General features: G+C 38.1%; 1 protein-coding gene across 2 annotated transcripts in view; it reads left to right on the forward strand.

The window, feature by feature from the left end:
* Positions 1-23,530, forward strand: part of CDADC1 (cytidine and dCMP deaminase domain containing 1) — a 50,003-nt gene that overhangs the window by 16,761 nt on the left and 9,712 nt on the right. For both annotated transcript variants that reach the window (XR_003519016.1, XM_027588625.1), the window contains exons 4-8: positions 2,066-2,243; positions 8,369-8,938; positions 13,897-13,946; positions 17,194-17,363; positions 19,157-19,346. Coding sequence is in view for 1 of the 2 variants with exons in the window: in XM_027588625.1 (XP_027444426.1) it covers positions 2,066-2,243; positions 8,369-8,938; positions 13,897-13,946; positions 17,194-17,363; positions 19,157-19,346 (1,158 nt within the window). In the remaining variant the exon portion in view is untranslated. The remainder of the gene's footprint in view (positions 1-2,065; positions 2,244-8,368; positions 8,939-13,896; positions 13,947-17,193; positions 17,364-19,156; positions 19,347-23,530) is intronic.

Here is a 23,530-nt window from a genome sequence, read left to right on the forward strand (position 1 = left end):
CCTCAGTTTTATAGTCCTGTTTTATGTGCCTCTTGTGTCTTTAATTTTTCATGAGTGATTTGCAACAAATCTTTCAATGAAGGTATTTTGGAATTTTGAAGACTTTTGGAGGCTTCTTCATGCCAGTTAAAACAGGTATATACCATTCTGTTTGTTTGATTTGGGAACCCTTGCTTTTTTTTTTTTTTTTTTTAAGATTTTCTTTATCTGACAGAGTGAGAGAGCACAAGCAGGGGGAGTGGCAGGCAGAGGGGAAAGGGAGAAGCAGGCTCCCCGCTCCCTGGGACTCCAGGATCATGACCTGAGCTGAAGGCAGTCGCTTAACCAACTGAGCCACCCAGGCGCCCTGGGGACCCTTGCTTTTTGAATGATCTTATCTAACTGGACCATACCTCCTAATGTCCATCACATTCTAGGCTGTTATTTACTTGAGGGCTTATAGCAGTTTGGTATGGCCCTAGCCAGAAAGGGAGTTTAACCCATATTTTCTATCCAGCCGTAGCTAGTGGTAAAGGAGGTACAACCCACATTTCTGTCTGGCCATATTTTGGGGCCCCCAACCTGATGATTGTTACCAAGCCAACTTCTTAGGACACAAAAAGGCTTAGTAAGATTTTGTCATTTTGTAGATATTTATAGCTCCCAGGATTATAATTTTTAGACTTACATAAGTATGCCAGAAGGTGGTATGTTTTGGAATTTAAAGATCTCTCTCTCTTTTTTAAAGATTTTATTTATTTATGAGAGAGAGAGAGCAGAGGGAGAGGGACAAGCAGACTATACACTCAGCGTGGACCCCGATGCAGGGCTTGATCTCACGACCCTGAGATCATGACCTGAGCTGAAACCAAGAGTTGTATACTTAACCAACTGAGTCATGCCCCTCTTTTTTTTTTTTTTTTTTTTTTAAAGCCAAGTGGGTTTCTCAGAGCCAAACTAATACCTGAGAGGGACATGCTGCTGAGTTGGGGTTGGGAGTTGTGCAGTGTTTTACCCTGTACCTAGTTGCATCAAAATTTTCTTGAGGCTGGTGGGTGTCCTAGTGTCAATCTAACCCATTCTATGACCAACTTATCCTAACACAGGAGTCTTAGAGTTAAGTGGCGATCGCTGTAATAGCTTTTAAGTGCTCAACCTGCGTCCACTAATTTTGTGGCTTTTGGTCTCCCAAGATTCCAATTAGCAATAGCCTTTACCTACACAAAATAGAGACATGTTCACCTTAACACACCAACAGTAATCAAGAGATGTTACCTTAGCCTGGCCAAGAGAAGGCCCTGTGCACACCACTACCAATTCTCAACATGGAATCTGGGACTGGGGAGAGGACTGAACCAGCAGACCTCAAGAAATGGGGACCATAGCCTGGGATTCCACAATGTGGAATCTGGGGGCTAAATCAGGGAATGGGAGTTCCAATCAAATGGGGAATTTTGGACTGGAAAGCCAATCAGATTAGGAGCTCAGTGCAAAGACAGCAGAGCTCAGAAGCAAGAGGAACTTATCTATGGCCCTTAGATATGGCAAGAAGGACAGAGAGCTCAAAGGGTTCACAGGTACCATGCTTGTGTTTCTTGTCCCTGAAGCCATCAGTTTTCCTTTGGGTCCAAATGCTGCCACCAAATCTGTTTAAAAAAACAAAACAAAACAACAAAATTCAGCTGAGTAAACTTAAAGATCTAATTGCTTTATTCAATGATTCATGAGTCATATAGCTTCCCATCTAGTAAATAGAGAGGGGCTCTGAAGAGCTGCAAAAAGGGGAGGCTTCTATAGGCAGAAGGGGCAGGAAAAGGAAGTTGCTAGCAAAAAGTGGATTGTTTCAGGCAAGGTGACCTTCCTTTTGGGGACTACAGGAGTTTATCAGGTGGATTTCCTCACTAGCTCAGCAGGAAATTACAGTCTGACTGGTTAATGTTATATTCCTGGGAGGGGCCAAAACTGCAATTAGGTATTAAGTCTCAGTCTGATAATGTGGACTTAGCACAAGTGACTCCATTTGGGGCCTGTTTCTTTTTTAACAGATGTTATAACTAATACATTATTATTTTGTATTTCAATGTAGGTGAAGAGAACTGGTCTTGTGGTGGTGAAAAACACGAAAATTGTTGGTCTCCACTGTTCTAGTGAAGATTTACATGCTGGAAAAATTGCTCTTATAAAACATGGGTCAAGGCTGAAAAACTGTGATCTTTATTTTTCCAGAAAACCATGTTCTGCTTGTTTGAAAATGATTGTGAATGGTAAGTGTAGATAAGGCTTGGTTGGGAATTAATAGTATTTAAGAATAACCAAGATTAATTGCCTAAACACCACTGAGATCATTTAGAAATATAAATACATATCAGAATATAGTTTGATACACTGTAAGAAGAGTCAAAAAACATGGATTCTGGTCTCAGCCCTGTCACTAATTAGATGACCCTTCGTGTATTAATAGACTAATGCTAGCTGCTATAACAAACAATAAAATTTCAGTGGCTTAATATACTAGACCTTTATCACCCATGTAAATAGTCCAACATAGGTGTTGCTGAACGGCAGGTGGTTTTTCTCCATGTGGCTGTTTCATGGGTGAAGGCATCTTCTGTCATGTTGCTACTGTCCTCTTCTAGAGCCTTGAGTCCTCTGCATCCAGAGGCAGACTGAGACAGAGAATAGAGAAGGCACACTGCTCCTAAAAACGTTGGCCTGGAAGTCACATGCATCATTTCTGTTCACATCTACTGTGGGCTTGTAGCTCCTGGCTGAGCGGCTATCTCCCAGGGACTGCTCTGTACTTGGGAAGAAGAAGAACAGATTATTAATGTTTAACTATCCATCTCTGCTACACCAGCCTACTCACTAAAGCTCTTTATGCTTATGATTCTATTTTGTACCCAGGTAATACCCTTTTTTTTCCCATTCTCCCATTTTAAAAATATTGCATCTTTTACATAGGCACTGTGATATTGTGACTTAGAATATGGGTTATATATTTGGTCTTCATCCCATTCCTGGTACAAAGCAACTAAAACCCTTGGAATTTCCTCAGTGATGAGAGTGATAGAGGTGTCTTTTGTTATTCTTAACAAGCCCCCTTCAGTCACACCTGAGTGTGTTAGTGAAGTGACTTCTGGAAAACCCCGCAGATGGGGGCCTGCTTGCCAGCAGAACCACCCAGGTGATTAGAGGGTTGGAGCTTTCAGTCTCACTCCTGAGACTTCTGGGAAAGAGAGAGAGACTGGGGTTTGAGTTCAGTTACCAGTGGCCAATAATTTAATCGATCATGCCTATGTAATGAGGCCTCCTTAAAAACCCAAGATGGGGTTTGGAGAGCTGGGGAAAAAAAGGGCTTATATGGTTGTTGTTGTTGTTGTTTTAAGATTTTATTTATTTATTTGACAGAGAGACAGAGAGAGCACAAGCAGGGGGAACAGCAGGCAAAGGGAGAGGGAGAAGCAGGCTTCTCGCTGAGCAAGGAGCCTGATGTGGGGCTCAATTCCAGAACCCTGGGACTATGACGTGAGTCGAAGGCAGACGCTTAACCGACTGAGCCACCCAAGCATCCCAGAAAAGACTTATGCAGTTTTAATCTGTTCCCTCAACTTGCTACTTGGGTTATTTGTGTTACAACTTAATGTAACACATCATCTAGTACCAAAATGAGTGACAAAGGCTGTTAAGTGTTATATGAATTCAGAGGCGAACTAGTGATCTATGCAGGTTGGCATGTAATGAAAGGCTGGAGCTTAAGCTGGATCCTGACGGGTCAGATGGAAAGGAGGAAGAACACATTCCTAGGTTATGGGGACAGCACATGTCCCCTTCTCACATCTGTTTATGAGAAGCAAGGTTCCTGGGGGTCAGTGTTCGAAATGGAGAATTACTCTTGGAAAGAATAGTGGCAGATGGATGATAATGATCGTTGGGACTGAAGTGGAGGACTTTGAAAAACTGTATGGCCTTTGAGCTTTATCTTATAGACCAGAGTTCCTAAACTTATTTTGAGGAAGGGCGATTTTTATTTACATGAAAGTTTTAAGAGCAGTGATCAGATCCATAGTAAAGACAGTGCCCTTGAGCCACAAGTGAAGCACTTCCAGGAGAAATGGTCATGTGGCTAGAGCCTCCTGCCTGCAGCAGGTATTTCAAGCAGGTAGAGCCGGGATACTGCTGGCTTCCATAGTCTTCCCTGTCATTATGGGTAGAGAAGATACCTACGAGAGTGGTGGGGACATTTCTTTCTTTCTTTCTTTCCTTTTTTTTACCAATTAATTGTGCGGATTGGATATTCATTTTATCACTTGTGTTAATTGACCTATAAATCCCATTATAGATAATATGGAGCCACTGAAGCTTTTTGAGCAGATTGTTAACATGCTTAAATTTATTATTATTACTTTTTAATTTTTTGTTATTGAATTGGAACATGGAAAGATAAGAGGTTAAGAGCTTGATGAGCAGACTCTTGCATTAGGCAGGGTGTGAAATAGGGTTGAGATGGTGGCATTGATAATAGAAAAAGAATGTGAAAGGACCAAAACATTGTTGATTGATCTCTTCTAGAGCAAAGGAGAAAAATGAATAAAACATAGCTGTGTTTCGTGCTGAGCTGACTATGAGGCTAAGCTATAGCCTCAGACCTATTAGAGAATCAGAATGAGGAAGAATTAGAAAAATAGGGGAGTGCAAGTAACTCAGCACTGCTTGATGTCTTTAAGACATTTGAACTTTGCAAAGCAAATAATGAAGTGTGGAAAATCAGGAAGGACCTACAATAGAGATGCTTTTATGTTAATATTAGGCCCATGTATAAATACAATTGCTGTTATGTTAGGCTTATAAATTTGACCTTGTTCAGGGTCATGGTTTAACCTCATGCAACAATTACTATTAGGTCAGTTACAAGGGAAGCATTTCTAAAGCACAGTGGTTCTCAAAAAGTGCGGTCTGTGGATTCCTGATGGTCCACAAGGTCAGACTATTTTCATAATAACAGTACATTTATACTAATAGTACCAAACAATGGTGAGTAAAACTACCTGTATTATGAATCAAGACAGTAGTAGTCCTTGTACTCTTTATGGCCATAAACTTGGAGTTAAAAAGAGGGTTTCAGGGCGCCTGGGTGGCTCAGTTGGTTAAGCGACTGCCTTCGGCTCAGGTCATGATCCTGGAGTCCTGGGATCGAGTCCCGCGTCGGGCTCCCTGCTGAGCGGGGAGTCTGCTTCTCTCTCTGAACCTCTTCCCTCTCATGCTCTCTATCTCATTCTCTCTCTCTCTCAAATAAATAAATAAAATCTTAAAAAAGAAAAGAAAAAAGAAAAATAACATATTAAAAAAAAAGAGGGTTTCATGTAAGAATGCCCTTGATGAAACAGTAAAAATTAATGTTAATAAATCCCAAACCTTGAGTACACATCTTTTTAATATTCTGTGTGAAAAAATAGTAGGAGGCGGACCTAAAGCACTTTCGCTACAAAGTATAAAGGTTGCCTTAAGGAAAACCATTTACGTGTGCAGTTGTTTGAGTTATTGTAACCAACTAACATGGGTTCATGTTGGCCTTGGTGAGTTACAGATAGGAGCTGCACCAGGTGGAGTTGTCACTCCAAAAGGAAGGAAACTTTATTTGCAGCAAATAAGGAGATCATGGGGAATAACTTCCAAATCCATGACTCCCTGAGCTGGGTGAATGGGCTCCTTTTATTTAGGTTTAGAATGAATATTCAGAAAGGGGGGTTTTGTCATCATATACAAAGGCGGGCATAAGGTTGTGCATTGGTTTTAAGGAGACAAGCCTTACATTATACGTTGTTAATGAGGGTTGTGCTCCTCCTTGGGCAGAGATTTTAACATAATGAGGCAGAGGTAACCGTCAGACAAGGTGAAGGGGCTACGGGCATGCACCTAGAGCTGATATAAACAGGATGGGTTCTTGGGCTCCTTATCTCTGCTAAGGAATGCAGGGCCTTGTTTACTTTTGAAACAGCACTAGGAGTTTTTACCCACTGATTTTTTGTGACCGATATGATAAGGCTATTTTCAGGCCTGGTAGAGACTGTTGCACAATAAACCAATGGACTTAAACATAATTATACAAAAAGTTTGTTGATATATTTCAGATTCCACATTGTAACTAACTTTTAAGAAATTATCCCTAGTCAAATTTTTACGCAGTGTCAAAGAAAAATATTCAGTTATCTAAAATGTCTGTTAAAATACTCCTTTTTTAACCATACACATGTGTGAGGCTGGATACTTTTCATATACTTCAGTAAAAACAACGTATCACAACAGACTGAAAGCAGGAGCAGATTTGAGAATCCAGCTGTCTTCTATTAAGCCAGATAATAAAGAGATTTGTAAACATTTAAAACAGTGCCATTCTTTTCAACTAGTTTTCATTGCTGTTTTGGAAAATACAGTTATTTTTTATTAAACCATGTTATTTGTATTAATGTATAGTAGATTCTCTGATGTTATTTTTAATTAATAAATATTTTTTGAAATTTGTTTTAAGTTCCTAATACAGTAAATATCAGTAGGTATAATCTACATAAACAGAGATCTTTGGGGTTCTCATGAATTTTTAAGAGTGTAACAGAGTCTGAAACCAAAAAATTTGAAAACGCCTGCTGTAGCATTTGCCACTGCTACATGAACATTTGTTCCAAGACTAGTCATCCCCTCTTCTCCTTAAATCAGGATTGCTAGAAGCAAGCCAGATGCTTAGATGAAAGATGGACTATCACCAGTGAGTAGGAAATGGATTGTGAGAACTCCAACAGAGGGAAGGTGAAATGCAACCAGAGGAAACATTCTGATACTAGCTTTAAGGCCTTCAAAACTGATTTATAACCCAAGCTACAGTAAGAGTCAGGAGGAGCAGGGAGTAGATAGAAATGTGGGTTTATTCAACTAAGACTTTTTAATTCATCTGTTACTTTGAATGCAGGACACCCTGTGGGCCATCTGTCTTTTCCGTTCTGGACACAATCATAAAAATGTCTCCTAGCTGAAACTGCATGAGATATTAGCAAATGGGTCTCTTTGTAAAACACTAATTAATTGATGAACATTTGGGTGCTTAACCCTGTATAAGGCATCTCATTGTTCCCTCTCGAATACAAAATATTTTTTTTATCTGTTTGTTATCTAGTTTTGTTTTCTCTTTTGCAAATTGTCTGATCATATTGTTTTGTCTGTCTTGAGACCTTGTCAATTCATATGTGTTGTTAATGAATTAAAATCTTTTTTGTATATTAAAGATTACTAACCTTCTGTCACATTAATTGAAAATTCTAGTTTATTGTTTTGTCTTTAATTTTGTGGGCTTAAAAAAATTGATATTGCTCCCCACCCCCAACACACACACATAAACTGCTGCCCTCACATTATTTTGGCCATTTAGGTTTTTTTCCTATGTTTACTGTTTATTTATTTATTTGCAAGAGAGGAACGAGCAGGGTGGAGGAGCAGAGGGAGAAGGAGACTCCCTGCTGAGCAGGGAGCCCAACACGAGGGCTCGATCCCAGGACCCCAGGATTATGACCTGAGCCAAAGGTAGACACTTAACTGAGCTACCCAGACACCCCTATGTGTTTACTGTTTTAGACAGTGCTGCACTAGATATATGCATGCATGATGTTTTTGTTTGTTTCTATTTAGGATTTTTTTTTTTTTAAATAGCTTCCCAGAGGAAGAATTCAGAGCATAGGTACATTTTTAATGCATGGATGAATTGTTTATTTCAAATACAAAACTCTCAACAATATCAGTTGACGGCTATGATATTTCTAAAAGCAGCCATTTGATTACTTGGAAGATTCCGGTACTGAGAATTCCAGTCCTGGCACTGGGCTTTGGGACCACACTGAGCAATGCCCGTGATTTGATTCCAGAAATATCTTCCTTGAGCTTTGTTAGGGGTCAGGCATCTTTTCCCATAAAGGGCTAGTTAGCAGATCTTTCAGGCTTTGCACGCCATATGGTGTGCGTACAGGTACTCAACTCTGCTACTCCATCGTAGTGCAAAAGCAACCAGAGATTGTGTCAATGAATGGGTGAGTCTGGACACTGAAATTTGAATTTCATAAAATTTTCATGTGTCGCAAAATACTACTTTTGATTTTTCCAACTATTTAAAACTATAAAATCCATTCTTAACCTGCAAGCTGGGGAAAAAAAAAAAAACAGGCAATGGGACAGATTTGGCCTGTGGGCCATAGTTTGCCAACCCTTGGGCTATATTATAATTGACTTCATAATAAACATTTATCAGACTGGGACCTCTGGATCTACCACAATAATATGGTGGACTTGTCAAGAAAACCCTTAATTTCAACATGTGTCTGATAACTGCCTTTCATATTTTATATTTCAGCTGGAGTTAACCGAATTTCATACTGGCCTGCTGATCCAGAAATAAGTTTGCTTGCTGAGGCTTCTAGTTCTGAAGATGCCAAGCTAGATGCCAAAGCAGTGGAAAGATTGAAGTCAAACAGTCGGGCCCATGTGTGTGTGTTACTTCAGCCTTTGGTGTGTTATATGGTGCAGTTTGTAGAGGAGACCTCTTACAAATGTGACTTTATTCAAAAAATTGCAAAAACATTGCCGGATGCTAACGTTGACTTTTATTCTGAATGTAAACAAGAAAGAATAAAGGAATATGAAATGTTATTTTTGGTTTCAAATGAAGAAATGCATAAGCAAATACTGATGACTATAGGCTTGGAGAACCTATGTGAAAATCCATACTTTAGCAATCTAAGGCAAAACATGAAAGACCTTATCCTACTCTTGGCCACAGTAGCTTCCAGTGTGCCCAACTTTAAGCACTACGGATTTTATTGTGGTAATACCGAACAGATTAATGAAATTCACAATCAAAGTTTGCCACAAGAAATTGCAAGGCACTGCATGGTTCAGGCCAGGTTATTGGCATATCGAACTGGTGAGTTATATGCTTAGTGCATAAATTGGGGCTGACTGGGTTGTATTTGTCTCAGAAGTAAAATGGTATTCATCTCATCTATCGTAGAGTTCATTTACTCTTAGATAGTAGAGTTTTGCTGGTCATTATATGTGTAGAAGTTAGTGAGATCCTTGAGTAGACACCTCTTAGAGCAGTATTTGGGTTCCTGTGGCCTTATATTCAGTGCTACATTTATAAATCAGGGCCTGATTATCTAGACCCTTCTGCTTCCTGCTTTTGTCATCTCATTGATCACTGAGCCCTCCACTAGAGATGGGACAAAAAGAGAAAGGAGAAGCAAAATCATTAATTTTTAGTTAACTCTTCAATATTTTGTATGTATTCAGTATTTCATAAAAACTTTAAAAATCTTTACAATAAAAATATGAATTCAAAATAACAGCATTAAAGTAAAGGCATATTGACAAATTTTTCCAATTGCTGGTATGTCTTTAATCAGCAAGTTGAGAAATCAGACATTTTTACTTTATTAAGTTGAGCATGAGGGTATATGTGAAAAAGGAAAATGTTACTTGGGAATTTTCTTTTTTGTGTTGAAAGATGACATCTGTATTTCCAATTATAGAACAATGTTTTCACACCTTACCAGAGGTAAGATTTTTCAAAGTAGAATCTTGATGACTTTTTTAAATGCAGCTTTGAAATACGGGGGGGAAATGGAGGAGGAGGAGCAGTAGAGTAAGATTTGGGGAATGGAGGATTTTTTTTTAGCTTTTCCCAAGAAAGAAGGAGAAGAAAGAAAATCTTAAGAAGAGGTCCATACAAATGCCACTGGTCTGCATTCTAATCAAAGACCACAATCAAAGTACTTTCAGCAGAATGGAGATTCTCAACTGACAGCATATCAGAATCACCATTAAAACTTTTCTTAAAAGTACCAAGGCTTAAATTCAAACCCAGGCCTACTGAACTGAGTCCATAACGATGTGGCCTAGCTAATGTATTTTTAAAGTTCTGCAAGGGATTCTGATGTTCAGCAGGGTTAATAATCACTCAATTCTTATTAAAGAATTTGGTTCTACTACAGGCGCAAATTTATGACTCCAAACAACTATTATGTAAAAGTCTGATTTAATGTCATTATGTTGTATCGTGGGCTAGGCGTTAGTGTCTTGGCCAAAACCAGCTTTATAAAGAATTTTTCTCTAAACCGTTCTGGAAGGACAGAAACATAAATGGGTATAGCTGTTATGGCTATAATTCACTAATTCCCCTTTGCTAATAAGAATTCAACTGATTCCAGAGTGAGATAGGAATGTGCTATTCTTTTACTTGATCTCAGTACCTCCTGCTTCTCATAGGAGAATCATACCAGGTATGACTCCAGTGTTTAAAGGTGTGGTAATGTATAGATACAAATATGCATCTGTGTTCTTTATTTCTGTGCAGAGTTTTGTACATAAAGGTGTGCTTCTGCACTTGATGGGTAACTTAAAAGATTTTTCAAGGTTAATTTTTTGATTGTATATGACTTTTTGCCTGGAACCCAAATCTTGAATAGGATGCAACTCTCTGGCATGCACTCCGCTCCACTGTCCACTCTTCCAGGGAAGAGAACCATGTGTTCATCATTGGTTTTTCCTTAGCACTAAGCATAGTGTGTTGAATGGATAAAGGAAATCTTTTTACATCCAAAGGTAGATGGTCCACAATCCCTTATCCAAAATTCTTGGAGCCAGATGAAAAGGAGTCCAGAATTTGTCAGATTTTAGAAAGGTAATACGGTTACATATATTGTATATTACACAGCACTCCGGAGGGGCCTGAGGCAGTACATTGTCATCAAGCACATACATGTGGAATAAAATGTATGAGTATTTGCACTAAATATTTAGTCAGGTGTGGCCACAAAATAAGTACATCAGGCTGTCCCAAAAAACATTTGCATGGAGCCAGGCAATTTATATATGTATCTCATTTAACACTAAGGCTAATCCAGCAAGGTAGAGATCCCCATGATAGGGTGTGCTCCTAATAACTCAGACTTTTAATTTCACGCTGTTCAGTTTCTTTGAAGACTTTATTTCACTCTAGAGGTAAAGACGCCATTTCCTTAATCCATTTTATTTAAAAATATACATAGGAGTAAAATGAATTCCAAAACTTCTAACAACAGAATTCTAAAAGTAACTAAGAAGTAGGTGCTTATTAATTGCTTTTTGAATGATGAATTGGATCCACAGAGATGTCATTAAAGGACATTTTGAGGTAGCAAAAAAATGACAATGTTCATTTAGACTCTAGAGGGGAAAAAAGAGGAGGGCACTGCATCTTATCTATCTGGTTCAAGTGTGATTTTTTATCTTTTTGGGGGTCCTCTTTTTCCCTTAGACTACGTGTTTTCCAAAGCTGAGGATTATGCCTTCCTCCTAAACCACGACATTGATGATGAATTGGTTGGAGTAGCCACAAAAGTTAACCGTTTCAAATCATAACTTGATGATTCTCAAGTTGTAGTATGCCTATGAATCAGAGGGGATGCTCATGAAAAATGCGGGTTCCTGGGCCCTGCCTGACTCCTTTGGAGAGATTGCTTCAGGAGATTTCCATGGAAGCCCGGAGGCCTCCCTTTTAGCAAGCATCCAGTGATTCTGAGGAAGTGGGCTGTGGACCACACTCGGACAAATGACCACAGAATCAGGAGCTAAATAACCACACCTGTGTTCCAGAACCATGGGATAAAGAGTTCTCTGACTTTCAGTGATCAGAGTCTCAGGAATTTGGCTCAGTGATTACAAGTTGACCTTTCCTTCAAAGGTATACAGAGAAAACCTTGTGAATGAGCAGATCATGGGGGAGCAATTTCTGTAAAAATTACAGACATGAAAAGATTCTTGAGAAATTACTTCATCTGTCATCCAGCCTTGGAGCTGTGTGACATCTACTCCATCTAACATGGATAAAATTTTATTCTGATTTTAAAAGACAGAGTAAAGAATATTCTGTTGGTGTAACTAAACTTAGCTAGGCAGTAGGGCTACATACTGATGGAAAATTACATTTTCCCCCTCCTGACAAGGTTTTAGTCTGTCCCCAGACTGAAACAGGAAAAGTGTCTCCTGAGACTAAAAAAACGTAACATGAAAAACACTTGTGTCAATGGTAGGAAAAATAGGCCCTTAATATGAAGAATTTCTATTTCAGTCTCATTTTTTTGTTTCAGGTTTATACATGTATTAAGGATAATTTTACTTAAAGGTTTTGGTTTTTCAGGCAAATATAATCTTACGTTTCTAACTCCTGCCACTTGCCTTAGAAATAAGCGTAAAGCCATAATTGTATTCTTTTCCCTTCATATTGTGATCTGAAGGTCTTGGAAGGAACAAAATTTTGTTTACACCAAAATCTCTTTCATGAATCTCCACTCTAGAAGAAGCCTTCCCATACCCTCCATTCCTCATTTCCTTCCTAGCACAGCACAGCACACAGGTGCTTCTGTGTTTGCTTCTTCCTGTCTCCCTCTCACATCGGGCTATACATTTCATGAATACAGGGACTTCCCTCACCGCTGTCTACTTGCGCGTTCAGTAGAGGGAAATCCTTGTTACGAAATTCTTAACATCAAAGGGAGAGGTAGGTTTCGTCTGGAGAGCTAAATTTTAGTAACTTGATTTCTTTTGCCTGTTTTCTCATCTAGAAAAGGAAATAGCTGCTTTACCTTTAGGGTAAAAATGAGATGACGGGGTCAAAAATGCTTCAAATAAATTACACAGATGCTTTGTGATACAGTTTTGAAAACTCGAGCTTACTTGAACTGAAGATGGAGGATTTCATTATGTTATCATAACTTCTAAAACTTACTTATAAGGCAAACTCGCTTTTAATGCCTAGGTAGGGTAAAGTTATCCTTGGGGGGGATTAACTTTTAGGAAATTGTAGGGTGAAACTACAGTTCCATTTAATCCTTACCAATATGAAAATGCCCTAGAGTAAGTTCCACAGATGATTGGTACTGTCTCTGTGTAAGTGTACCTACTTAATTAACTATATCAGTCCCTTATTAAGATTTTGATAAATACTGTTTTCATAATTAGTGTATAATTATCTTAGAAATTTGAAACTTACCCTTGTATTAGTAGAAAGAAAAAGTCAATCCTTGATATGCAGAATTTCTATTTTGGTTTTTTGAAGCTTTCTGTTTCAGATTAATGGTTTTAAGAAATACAGCTTTATTTGATGCAGAGGTTTTGGTTCTGCAGGGAAATTATAATCTCATGTTTATAACTTCTGCCACTTGATTCAGAAATGAGCATCATTCACTAAGTTGGCATGCTTTTCCCCTTCAGGTAAACTCTGAAGGTCAGGGAAAGGACTTTCATATATATATATATGAAAGCCCATAAAAACTTGTTTTTTGTATTATAAGTTTGAACTTTTTTCTTAGCAAGAACATTTCCACGAAATGTGTTTTCCATGATTATACTGTTAAAAAATTGGTAGAAGACAGATTTGAGTGTTGTGAATTATTGTAACATTAAATTCGTTAGTTCGGAAATCTCTTTTTAAATCAGTTTCATCATCTGTTAGCAATAATGTTTTAGAAGCTGACTTAGTGGAGAATCTATAAAATTACACTCTGTTCTAGTTACAGCTTTGAAGTGATCTGACTGTGGGTACTGCCATTTTAATGAGCTCTGCATATAGATCATGTGTGACTGGGTCGATAGTGACACTGCCTAGTTATTTAGCACCTAGTTCCATATTCCATGCTTAAAATATTTATTTTAGTGGTAAATTTTTACTAAATAAATTTATTTAGTAATAAAAATGTATTTATTTCTATAATTAGTTAAGATGTCAAGGATTGTTGCCACATTATGAATTATGTTTCAATAATATGTATTATTTTTGGAAGTGTATTTCTGAAACTAACAAATTATTGATCTTTACTGAGTTAAATGACATTTATCTTTCAGAGGATCATAAAACTGGAGTTGGAGCAGTCATCTGGGCAGAAGGAAAATCTGTAAGTATGAAAAGAATTTTTTTTTTTTAAGTTTTCATTTGCTTAAGAAATCTCTACACCCAATGTGGGGCTCTAACTCATGACCCAAAGATTGAGAGTTGTGTGCTGTTCTGACTGAGGCAGCCAAGCACCCCTGAAAATAATTCTCTAAACGTTTAATCTTGATTTTGTTTAAACATAGTTTGATCTTAAGTGCATTACATTTTTTTGACCCATGGGGTTAATATTTTGTATTGGTGCATTTACTAAATTTTATAAACGTTTGATCATTCCCTCAACAATTGTCTAGATAGATTCATTCATTTAGCAAACATTTATTAAACATCTTCCACAGGGTAGGCACTGTGCCACAGTGGGCAGTGGGGAGTTAAAGTCCACATTTTCTGCTCTTGCTGGCCTTAGTCTATTAATGGAGACTGCGGAACAAAAAAGAGACTAGCATATAACGATAATTGTAACATGACATTGGGAGAGCATGGAGGAAGAATCTCTATGCTGCTTGGAGAAATGAATAAAATATTCTTGGAGGAGGTAAGGTGCTATTTATTAGTCTTGAAGAATGCATAGGAAGGCATCAGGCAGAGTAAACTAGCATGACTGGGATGACAATATGCAGAGGTAGAGGGTATGAGAGAGAATGTGGGAAAATTCAAGTGATTTGGTGTATAGTATGTACTCTACGTACTGTACTCTATAGTAGAGGAGCAAAAAATTAGACTGGGCCATGAAGAAATTTGTATACCATGTAAAGAGTTTGAACTTTATCTTTTTAACAGTGGGATACTCTAGTGCTAACCAGTAGAAATAAAAGGCAAGTCACACACATAATTGTAAATTTTCTAGGAGCCACATTAAAAAAATAAAAAGGAACAGGTGAATTAATTTTAAGAATAATTTTATTTAATCAAATGTCCAGAAATATTATTTCAACATGTAATCAATATGAAAGCTATTAATAAAATATTCTGCATTTTGGGGGACTATTAACTCTTCATAATCCTGTGTGTAGTTTACACTTACAGCACCTCTCAATTCAGAATAACCACATGTGGCTAGTGGCTACTGTATTGGACAGTACAATCCAAGAATATTTTAAGTGGGAAAATGATTTGACCAGATTTACATTATAAGGGGAATGAAGTGGGGCTACACAGCAAATAGGGAGTTAATAAAAAGGAGGTGATGAGGATTGGAGTTGTGGGGGTGGGTTGGAAGGGCATGGAATCAAGAGACACTTAGTAACTGTAAGGCTGACTCAAAGATGAGTAGGGAGCCTAGGTTTTGCCTCACTAGACTTTATAGCAAGTAATTTGACTGTTTTCCTGGATGTATTGTAGCCCCTCAAATTCAACCTGGCCAACAATCTAGTATCTTCCCTGCTAACCTATTCCTTCATCAGTGGTCACCATCCCGTTCCCTGTTACTACACACATATAATCAACCACCAAGTGCTGTGAATTCCACCTTCAAAAGATCTGACTCTACTTATCTCTACCCCAACTATTACTACCTACCAGAATAAGTTCCTCCACCAAAAACTCCCATAGCATTCTGTGCAACTTTTTTGTGACACTCATCAGAGTTGAAATTATATGCACAATTTCTTAGCTCCAGATTATAAGGTTCATAAGGGCAAGGATTCTCTGTTTTATTTATAGCTATATTCCTGGCACCTAGCACAGTGCCTGGCCTATGGTTGGAACTCTCATTTGTGTTTATATGAATGCCCAGCAGCAGTCTTCGACTTAACATCTGGTTCTCAAGTGCTTGTAAGAATTTAAGTTTCCAGTCAGGCTAACTGTAGTGGGCAGCATGGTGAAGTAGAAAGACATGGGTTTGGAGTCCAGCAACCTGGGCTTGAATTCTGGCTATGTTGCTAGCATTGTGACCCTAGATAATTTTAATCTTTCTGGGCCTCAGTTTCCTTATCTGTAAAATGGAAAAACTAATAGTACTACTGTCAAGGTCATTGTGAGGAGTGATTAAATGAAATAATACATATAAAACTCAGCATGATGTTTGACATGTAGTAAATGCTCAAGAATAATTTATTATTATTACCAGTGAGATAACATTTTATTTGTAAGCTTTTGTTGACTTATCATAACAACGATTTTTATCGAGTTGCCATACTAATGAGTCTTTTGAAACTATCACATGAATAGATATAATATATTGAAATTTACTGAGGTTTACAGCATATTCCAAATTACTATAAACACTTATGATTTATAAAATAGTTCACTCTAGTAACTGAGAAAGCATTCATATTATATGTGATATGCCATTGACTATGAGACTTAAAAAAGAGCCACTTAAGTAAAAAGTTGCATTATAAATATATACATATTATATGCATATAACATATATATATAAATGTACAATAGAGGCTCAATAAATATGAAGATTAAAGGAAAGTACATTTTGTGGAGGGGCACCTGGGTGGCTCAGTCAGTTGGGTGTCAGCTCGGGTCATGATCCCAGGGTCCTGGGATCTAGGCCAGAGTCTGTCTCCTTGCTCAGTGGGGAATCTGTTTCCTCCCTCTCCCACTGCCCCTCCCCCTGCTTATGTTCTCTCTCTCTCTCTCTCTCTCATTCTTGCTCTGTCTCTCTCAAACAAATAAGTAAAATTCTTTTAAAAATTTTTTAAAAAGGAAAGCACATTTTTTATCTTTCAACTGTATCACAATAGTATATTTTTAGTTCAATAGTAGAAATTGTTCAAAATATTTTTTATTATTATGTTATGTCAATCACCATACATTACATCATTAGTTTTTGATGTTCAAAATATTTTTACAATTTCTGACTTGTTAACCAGTAGAAAACAGCATATACAAAATTAACAATTATTGAGGACCTGTTATGTATGGGACACTCTAACAGGTGTACTTTAAGGCATAGAAAAGAGACATAAAACATGTTTCTGTTCTCTAGGATTTTATAACCTATTTGGGGAGAGATGTCTGAATCAAGTGAAGTAATTTGTGAATTAAACAAGTTAATGTTTAATTAACAGCCAAAACCAAGGACTGCCTTGAGATTATGTATTAGAAATGATCAGCCTTCTTGGAATTTAGCTTTGACAAGACCATACTGCAGTAGGAAGATGTAAGATTGTGTTTTTTTGGTCATAGAAAATGGAATTAGTTATATAAAGTATGATACGAGGCTTTAAAATACACTGCCAGGTGCCTTTTTTTAGAGTGTTGACAACTCACCTTTGTTGGTTTGCTCACTATCACAGAGAAGTTGTGATGGAACAGGCGCGATGTACTTCATAGGATGCGGTTATAATGCTTTTCCTGTCGGATCTGAGTATGCTGACTTCCCACACATGGATGACAAGCAGAAAGACAGAGAAATAAGGAAATTCAGATACATTGTACATGCGGAGCAGAATGCCTTGACATTTAGGTATGAAATTTGTTTGTGTGTCTTTTCTTGAAAACGTAGCAAGGCTTTAAAAAAAAAATGTAGCCAGGGTTAGTTGAAATTAGTTTTCTTTTACCTTAGTTTATTTCCTTTTTTTTAAATTCTAAGAAATATTCTTTTCAGAAGTATAATTTTGGTTATACCTGGAATTTGCTGCCAGACCTGAGGCCATTGTCAGATGTCCTCCGGGCCTTCAAATTTGCTGAGCGAGCCTATTTTTTTCTTGTCTTCCTTGTCTCCAATATAAAATTGCTTGAAGTGTGTCATTAGGGTCTTGTAACGACATCTTGTGAGATGTCCTCTATTTTCTAAATCTAGAGCACATGTATCTATGAATATATAGATTTTATTATGAACCAAATTGCTTTAATGTGGTTTTTGTCGGAGATAACTGGCATTACTACCTCCCTTCTGATGTTACTCTAGATCATTTCCACAAACATTTCTCAGCATTTACTATTAAAGGAGTGATCTTAGGGTATTCAAACTGAGCTAGACATGGCTTTTGTCCTTGAGGAGCTTATAGTACTCCTCAGTGTAAGGCTGCATTCAAGCTAAGAGGATAGGTTCTTTGGGCAAGGCCAACACAGAATCCTGTGGGAATGCAAGGGCTGCTGCAGACAGAGGGGCAGTGAGAGGGGAAAGCTTTAAGGAGAAACTGGCATTTGAGCTGAGGTTTGAAGGTCTGGTGGGATTGTGGCAATTGGAGTTGCTTACTTGAAGGGAAGCCATTTTTGCGTCAGATAGCACCAGATGCTTCAAGACCATCTTGAAGGAGGAAAATGCTTGTGTGTTTAGGAACATGAGTGTTCCAGTTAGTCTGGACCATGGAGCACATGCAAGTAGGCTGGGGCTGGACGGGGGAGGACTTGGAGTTTATACTCCATTTGATAGGCCGTAGGGAGATGGCCACCCTACTGATCACTTAGGTTGCAGGTATATTGTTCAAATAGACCAGATGCATAAAATTCTGTTGCCCGGGTCTAGGCAAACAGAATGAGTCTGAACTAGGGAGATGGATCTGGAAGCCTGGAGGTGGTGTAAGACAGCTGACTGAGAACAGTGGAAACCACAGAACCGGCAAATGCAACCCCTGTGGCCTCAGATGAGAGCCATTCCTTGGTCCTAAACTACCCCAGCAAACAATTCCTCTGTTCTTGTCCTTGTGCTCTTTGTTACAGGTTTACTTGCTTCATTTGTATGGAGGCAAATATTTGTTAAAGTATCCTATCTCAGGGAGGAGCTAAAGGAACTGTAACTCAAAGCAGAATTTTATTATTAATTTATCAATTTAACAAGCATTTATTAAATATCCAGTAGGTACTAGATAAGGGTCAGATCTTTTGGCTCCTGTGATGAGCTAATGTCTAATCTCTCACGGTAAACGCATAAGGAAGATGTTCGTTCTAGCCCCTAACTGTGGCATTATAAAGTTCTTCATGTAGAGAGCATTGTTCTTGCTCTCCTTCCCTCCTCTCTCTTTCAGTGTCTGTCTGTTCCCGTTTTTATTTATAATATAATACCGAACATCTTACTGATTGCTTAGAATAAATAAATGAATTTTAATTATAACAATTGTCATGTTCAGATTGTATATTAACATTTTATGAGTTTATATATTTTGTATATTCACTAATTCAGCAAGAATAAAGTTTATTATTGTTTATAATGTAAATCTGTTTTAAAATCAGCTCAATTTTAGTGTTTAAGGATTTCTCTAAAATATAACTCCCCTTTTGGAAGCTACCTTTCTAATATTTATAAATTTTTTGTAGGTGTCAAGAAATAAAACCAGAAGAAAGAACTATGATTTTTGTCACAAAGTGCCCATGTGATGAGTGTGTACCTTTAATTAAAGGTGCAGGCATAAAACAGATCTATGCCGGGGACGTAGATGTTGGAAAAAAGAAGGCAGACATCTCTTACATGAGATTTGGGGAACTTGAGGGTGTTAGCAAATTTACAGTAAGTAGATACACATTTTATTCAAGTATATTTTCTATTATATTGTTAGGTACCCTGCTGAATATTTTAAATTAGTGATTACCACACTTTAAACTATTATCACTGAGTTTGTTTTTGTGTGCAAGCACTCACCTGATTACAAATGTTCAGCTTAGGGGCGCCTGGGTGGCTCAGTCGGTTAAGCGGCTGCCTTCGGCTCAGGTCATGATCCCAGGGTCCTGGGATCGAGCCCCATGTCCGGCTCCCTGCTCAGCAGAGAGCCTGCTTCTCCCTCTCCCTCTGCCTGCCACTCTGCCTACTTGTGCTCTCTATCTCTCTGTCAAATAAATAAATAAAATCTTTAAAAACAAACAAACAAACAAACAAAAAAACAAATGTTCAGCTTAAAATCTCTGTCTTAATGAATTTTTATGTCTCTAGAGAGTTGCATATTCTGGACCTGAGATCTTGAATTAATCGTCCCTCTGGTGCCCTCTGGTGGCTAACAAAAGAAAATCCTTGACCTACCTCTTCCCTCGCTCTTCTGGTTCGGGTGGTAAATAGAGGTGAAAATAGTTTAGGATTACCCAAAAGACAAGGACACACACACACGCAGGCACTCATGACACACATCTCTCATGGAAAAAAATCAGAGAAAGAAGGGATTTAATATTTGATATTTTAAAAAAAGTACTAAGATAGTTCATGGGAAACTTAGAACTTTATTTCACTATGTAGGTTTTTAAAAAAAACTTCTTTTTAGAAACAATTGCAAACATACAGAAAAGTTACAAAAATGCTACAAAGAACTTTTTTTTCCCCAGAAACCTTTGAGGGTAGCTTGTTGACACGATAACCAGATCACTCTCAAATAGTTTGTTATATATTTCCTCAAACAGTAGATTTTCTTACAAAACCATAATACAACAACAAAACTCGGGAAATTATCATTGATACATTACTGCTGTTTCATCCACAGGTTTCAAAGTTCACCAGTTGTCCCAGTGTTCTATAGAGCAAAAGGATCCTGCCCAGAATCATATGCTGCTTTTTAATAATAATTCTGGCATTTAATGTAACACTTATATACAAGAACTTGCAGTAGGTATAAAAGGCATATAACTGTTTATGAACTTCAAGTTTACTGGGGCACCTGGGTGGCTCAGTTGGTTAAGCAACCAACTCTTGATTTCAGCTCAGGTCATGATCTCAGGATCATGAGATTGAGCCCCATGTTGGACTTTGCCATCAGTGGGGAGTCTGCTTGAGATTCTCTCCCTCTGTCCCTCCCCCCCACTCACTCTCTCTCTCTAAAATAAATAAATAAATCTTAAAAAAAATTTCCAGTCTACATTCCTGCTTTGAGTCCACAGTGCCTGGAACACATAAGGCACCAAAAAGATATTTTTTTAAATTATTTTTTATTTATTATTTAAGATAGACAGCATGAGAGGGAAGAGGTTCAGAGGGAGAAGCAGACGCCCTGCAGAGCAGGGAGCCCGATGCGGGACTCGATCCCAGGACTCCAGGATCATGACCTGAGCCGAAGGCAGTCGCTTAACCAACTGAGCCACCCAGGCGCCCCCAAAAAGATATTTTTTAAACTGTCTCTATATATGTATACATACACTTATATATTTATATTTTTAATTTATATTTAAAAGTTTAAAATTATAAAACATATTGTCTAGTTTCTGCGTGTGTGTGAAGTATCATAAATGTTTACCTTTTTTATTTTTGTCATTGATTTTTGGTTTTTTATTTCCAGTTTTATTTAAAGTTTATCATGATTTTTATTTTTTTTTAAGATTTTATTTATTTATTTGACAGAGAGAGACACAGCGAAAGAGAGAACACAAGCAGGGGGAGTGGGAGAGGGAGAAGCAGGCTTCCCACCGAGCAGGGAGTCCGATGTGGGGCTCGATCCCAGGACCCTGGGATCATGACTTGAGCCGAAGGCAGATGCTTAATGACTGAGCCACCCAGGCGCCCCTAAAGTTTATCATGATTTTTAAAAGAAAAAGAGGGCCCTGAAAGAAAGGAGAGATGGGAGAGGTGCCTCTTTTGTAAAAGTAAACAGAAGCTTACATCCAGCTAGTCAAAGGGAAATCTCCAGTTCTGTGTTTTTGTTTTGTGTGTCTTCATTCCTCCTGAGAAGTGGGAAGAAATAGGTGTTTCACATTCTCTCCATAAAGATTAAATGATCTAGCTCTTCAGGACTGTGACTGACAGATTAAGTGAATTCTGAAATTTGTTGCTTACTGGTGGATTTGAGTAGCTTTGCCACTGTAAAGAGCATGAAGAGATCGGAAGGAAGGAAGATACAGTGACAGAAACAGAGGGAATGAGTTCCCTGGGCAGAGATGAGCCAAGACCTGCCAGGAGTACCCTTCTCAGGTGCACATGGTTCTTCTCAGGGCTCCTTCCAGTGACAGTTAGCTCTCTCCACCTTCCCATCCTTTCCCTCCTCTGGCTTGGTTCGCAATATTATGTAAATGATTTCAACTACCTGCTTCGCTAAATGCCTAGTTTTGTAAATACCAGTGACTAACATGAACTAATATTCATTCTAAATTTGAATGTCAGTAATGATTATACTTATTTTTAGATTGTCAAGAGTAGTATAGGAGTGTCCAAAAAATGATATTTTTTTAATATTTTATTTATTTATTTGTCAGAGAGAGAGAACACAAGCAGGGGAAGCGGCAGGCAGAGGAGAGAAGCAGGCTCCCTGCTAAGCAGGGAGCCTGATGCGGGGCTTGATCCCAGGCCCCTGGGATCGTGACCTGAGCCGAAGGCAGACACTTAACCGACCGAGCCACCTAGGCACCCCCCAAAACTGATATTTTTAAGATTAAAGCAAATTGAAATTAATTTTGTTTGAAAAGTTTTGCTTTTCTCTTTGAGGTGTTACCACATACCTTGAGATAGTTGGTTCTGTTCTGTGGGATTGTTGCAGACTAGATTAGGGCTGAGCAACAGTATTTTCAAGAGTAGATTTTACCAGTGTAGGCCCATGTCCATTTATTCAGAAACTTTTTTTTCCTGTTAATACATGTGGATTTTTCTCTATTAGGTCATATTACTTTTTTCTTATTATGAAAGTAATATATGCTCATTGTAGAGGACTAGGAACATAAAAAAGAACAAATATTCTCTGATAACTCATAGATACTAATGTTAACATGTTGCTACATTTTCTGTGTCATTGATAATTCTTCAAAAATAATGTTTAATGATTCAACAATATTCTAACATATAATATAACTTATTTACCCATTCCCCTGTTGTGAGTTCCCTAAAATGGTTTCTGAGTCTCTTACAGTTAGAAATAGTCTTTTTATGATTATCCTTAAATATACATTCAGGGTTATTAGTTCTTACTTTGCCCAAATTAATAGATTTTAGTGGTTTGACATGTTGTGAAACATGTCTTTTTTTTTTAAGTTTATACATAATCACCCCGTATAAATCCTCTTTTTTCTGGCGCCCACATTTCTGTAGGCGACCAGCCGGTTCTAGATGTCCTTCCTTTCCAAAGACTTTTTCACACACGGCGAAATGTTTGTCTGGTATCTCATTCCATCCCCAGGGATCATGGTATTAGCTAGTTGATCTGTTGAACTCACTGGTGCTTGCGGAAGAGACTCCGGGTACTGCACACTGAATTGCGCCTCTCTAGAGATAGTGCCTAATGAGGCCTTTTCAGTCAAGTTATTAGTGATTCTGATGATGGGGACTTCCAGCCAAGTGAGAAAGGAAGGGCTGTGCCCTGAGGTACTGATTACACATAGTTTTTCTTCTCAGCTGCTCCAGGCTTCTCGGTAGTCCCTGAGAACCCTCAAGCTTCCCTATTTCCTTCTGAATGGTTGAGGCGGAAAACTGAAATCAGAGGAGATATGATATGATCTATGATGTGATATGACTATATTAAAAGGCAAGATAATCTGGGTCATATTTTCATTCTTTAATATCTAGGCCTTCTGTAGCTATCATAAGATGCTGTAGGACCTGGAGATGGAATGTGGAATGGTGGAAATCCTATAGTGTTGAGCACAGGCTGACTCAGGTTTTAATTCTATTGCTGCCCTCAGTGTGTAACCCTGGGCAAGTCACTATACTTCGCTGGTCTTCCACGTCCTTACCTCTAAAATGAAGGTAAAGGATTTTAAAGTTCCTTCCTTCTCTAAGAATATTGATTCTGA

The sequence above is a fragment of the Zalophus californianus genome, chromosome 3, assembly GCF_009762305.2.
Source record: "Zalophus californianus isolate mZalCal1 chromosome 3, mZalCal1.pri.v2, whole genome shotgun sequence".
Classification (NCBI taxonomy): domain Eukaryota; kingdom Metazoa; phylum Chordata; class Mammalia; order Carnivora; family Otariidae; genus Zalophus; species Zalophus californianus.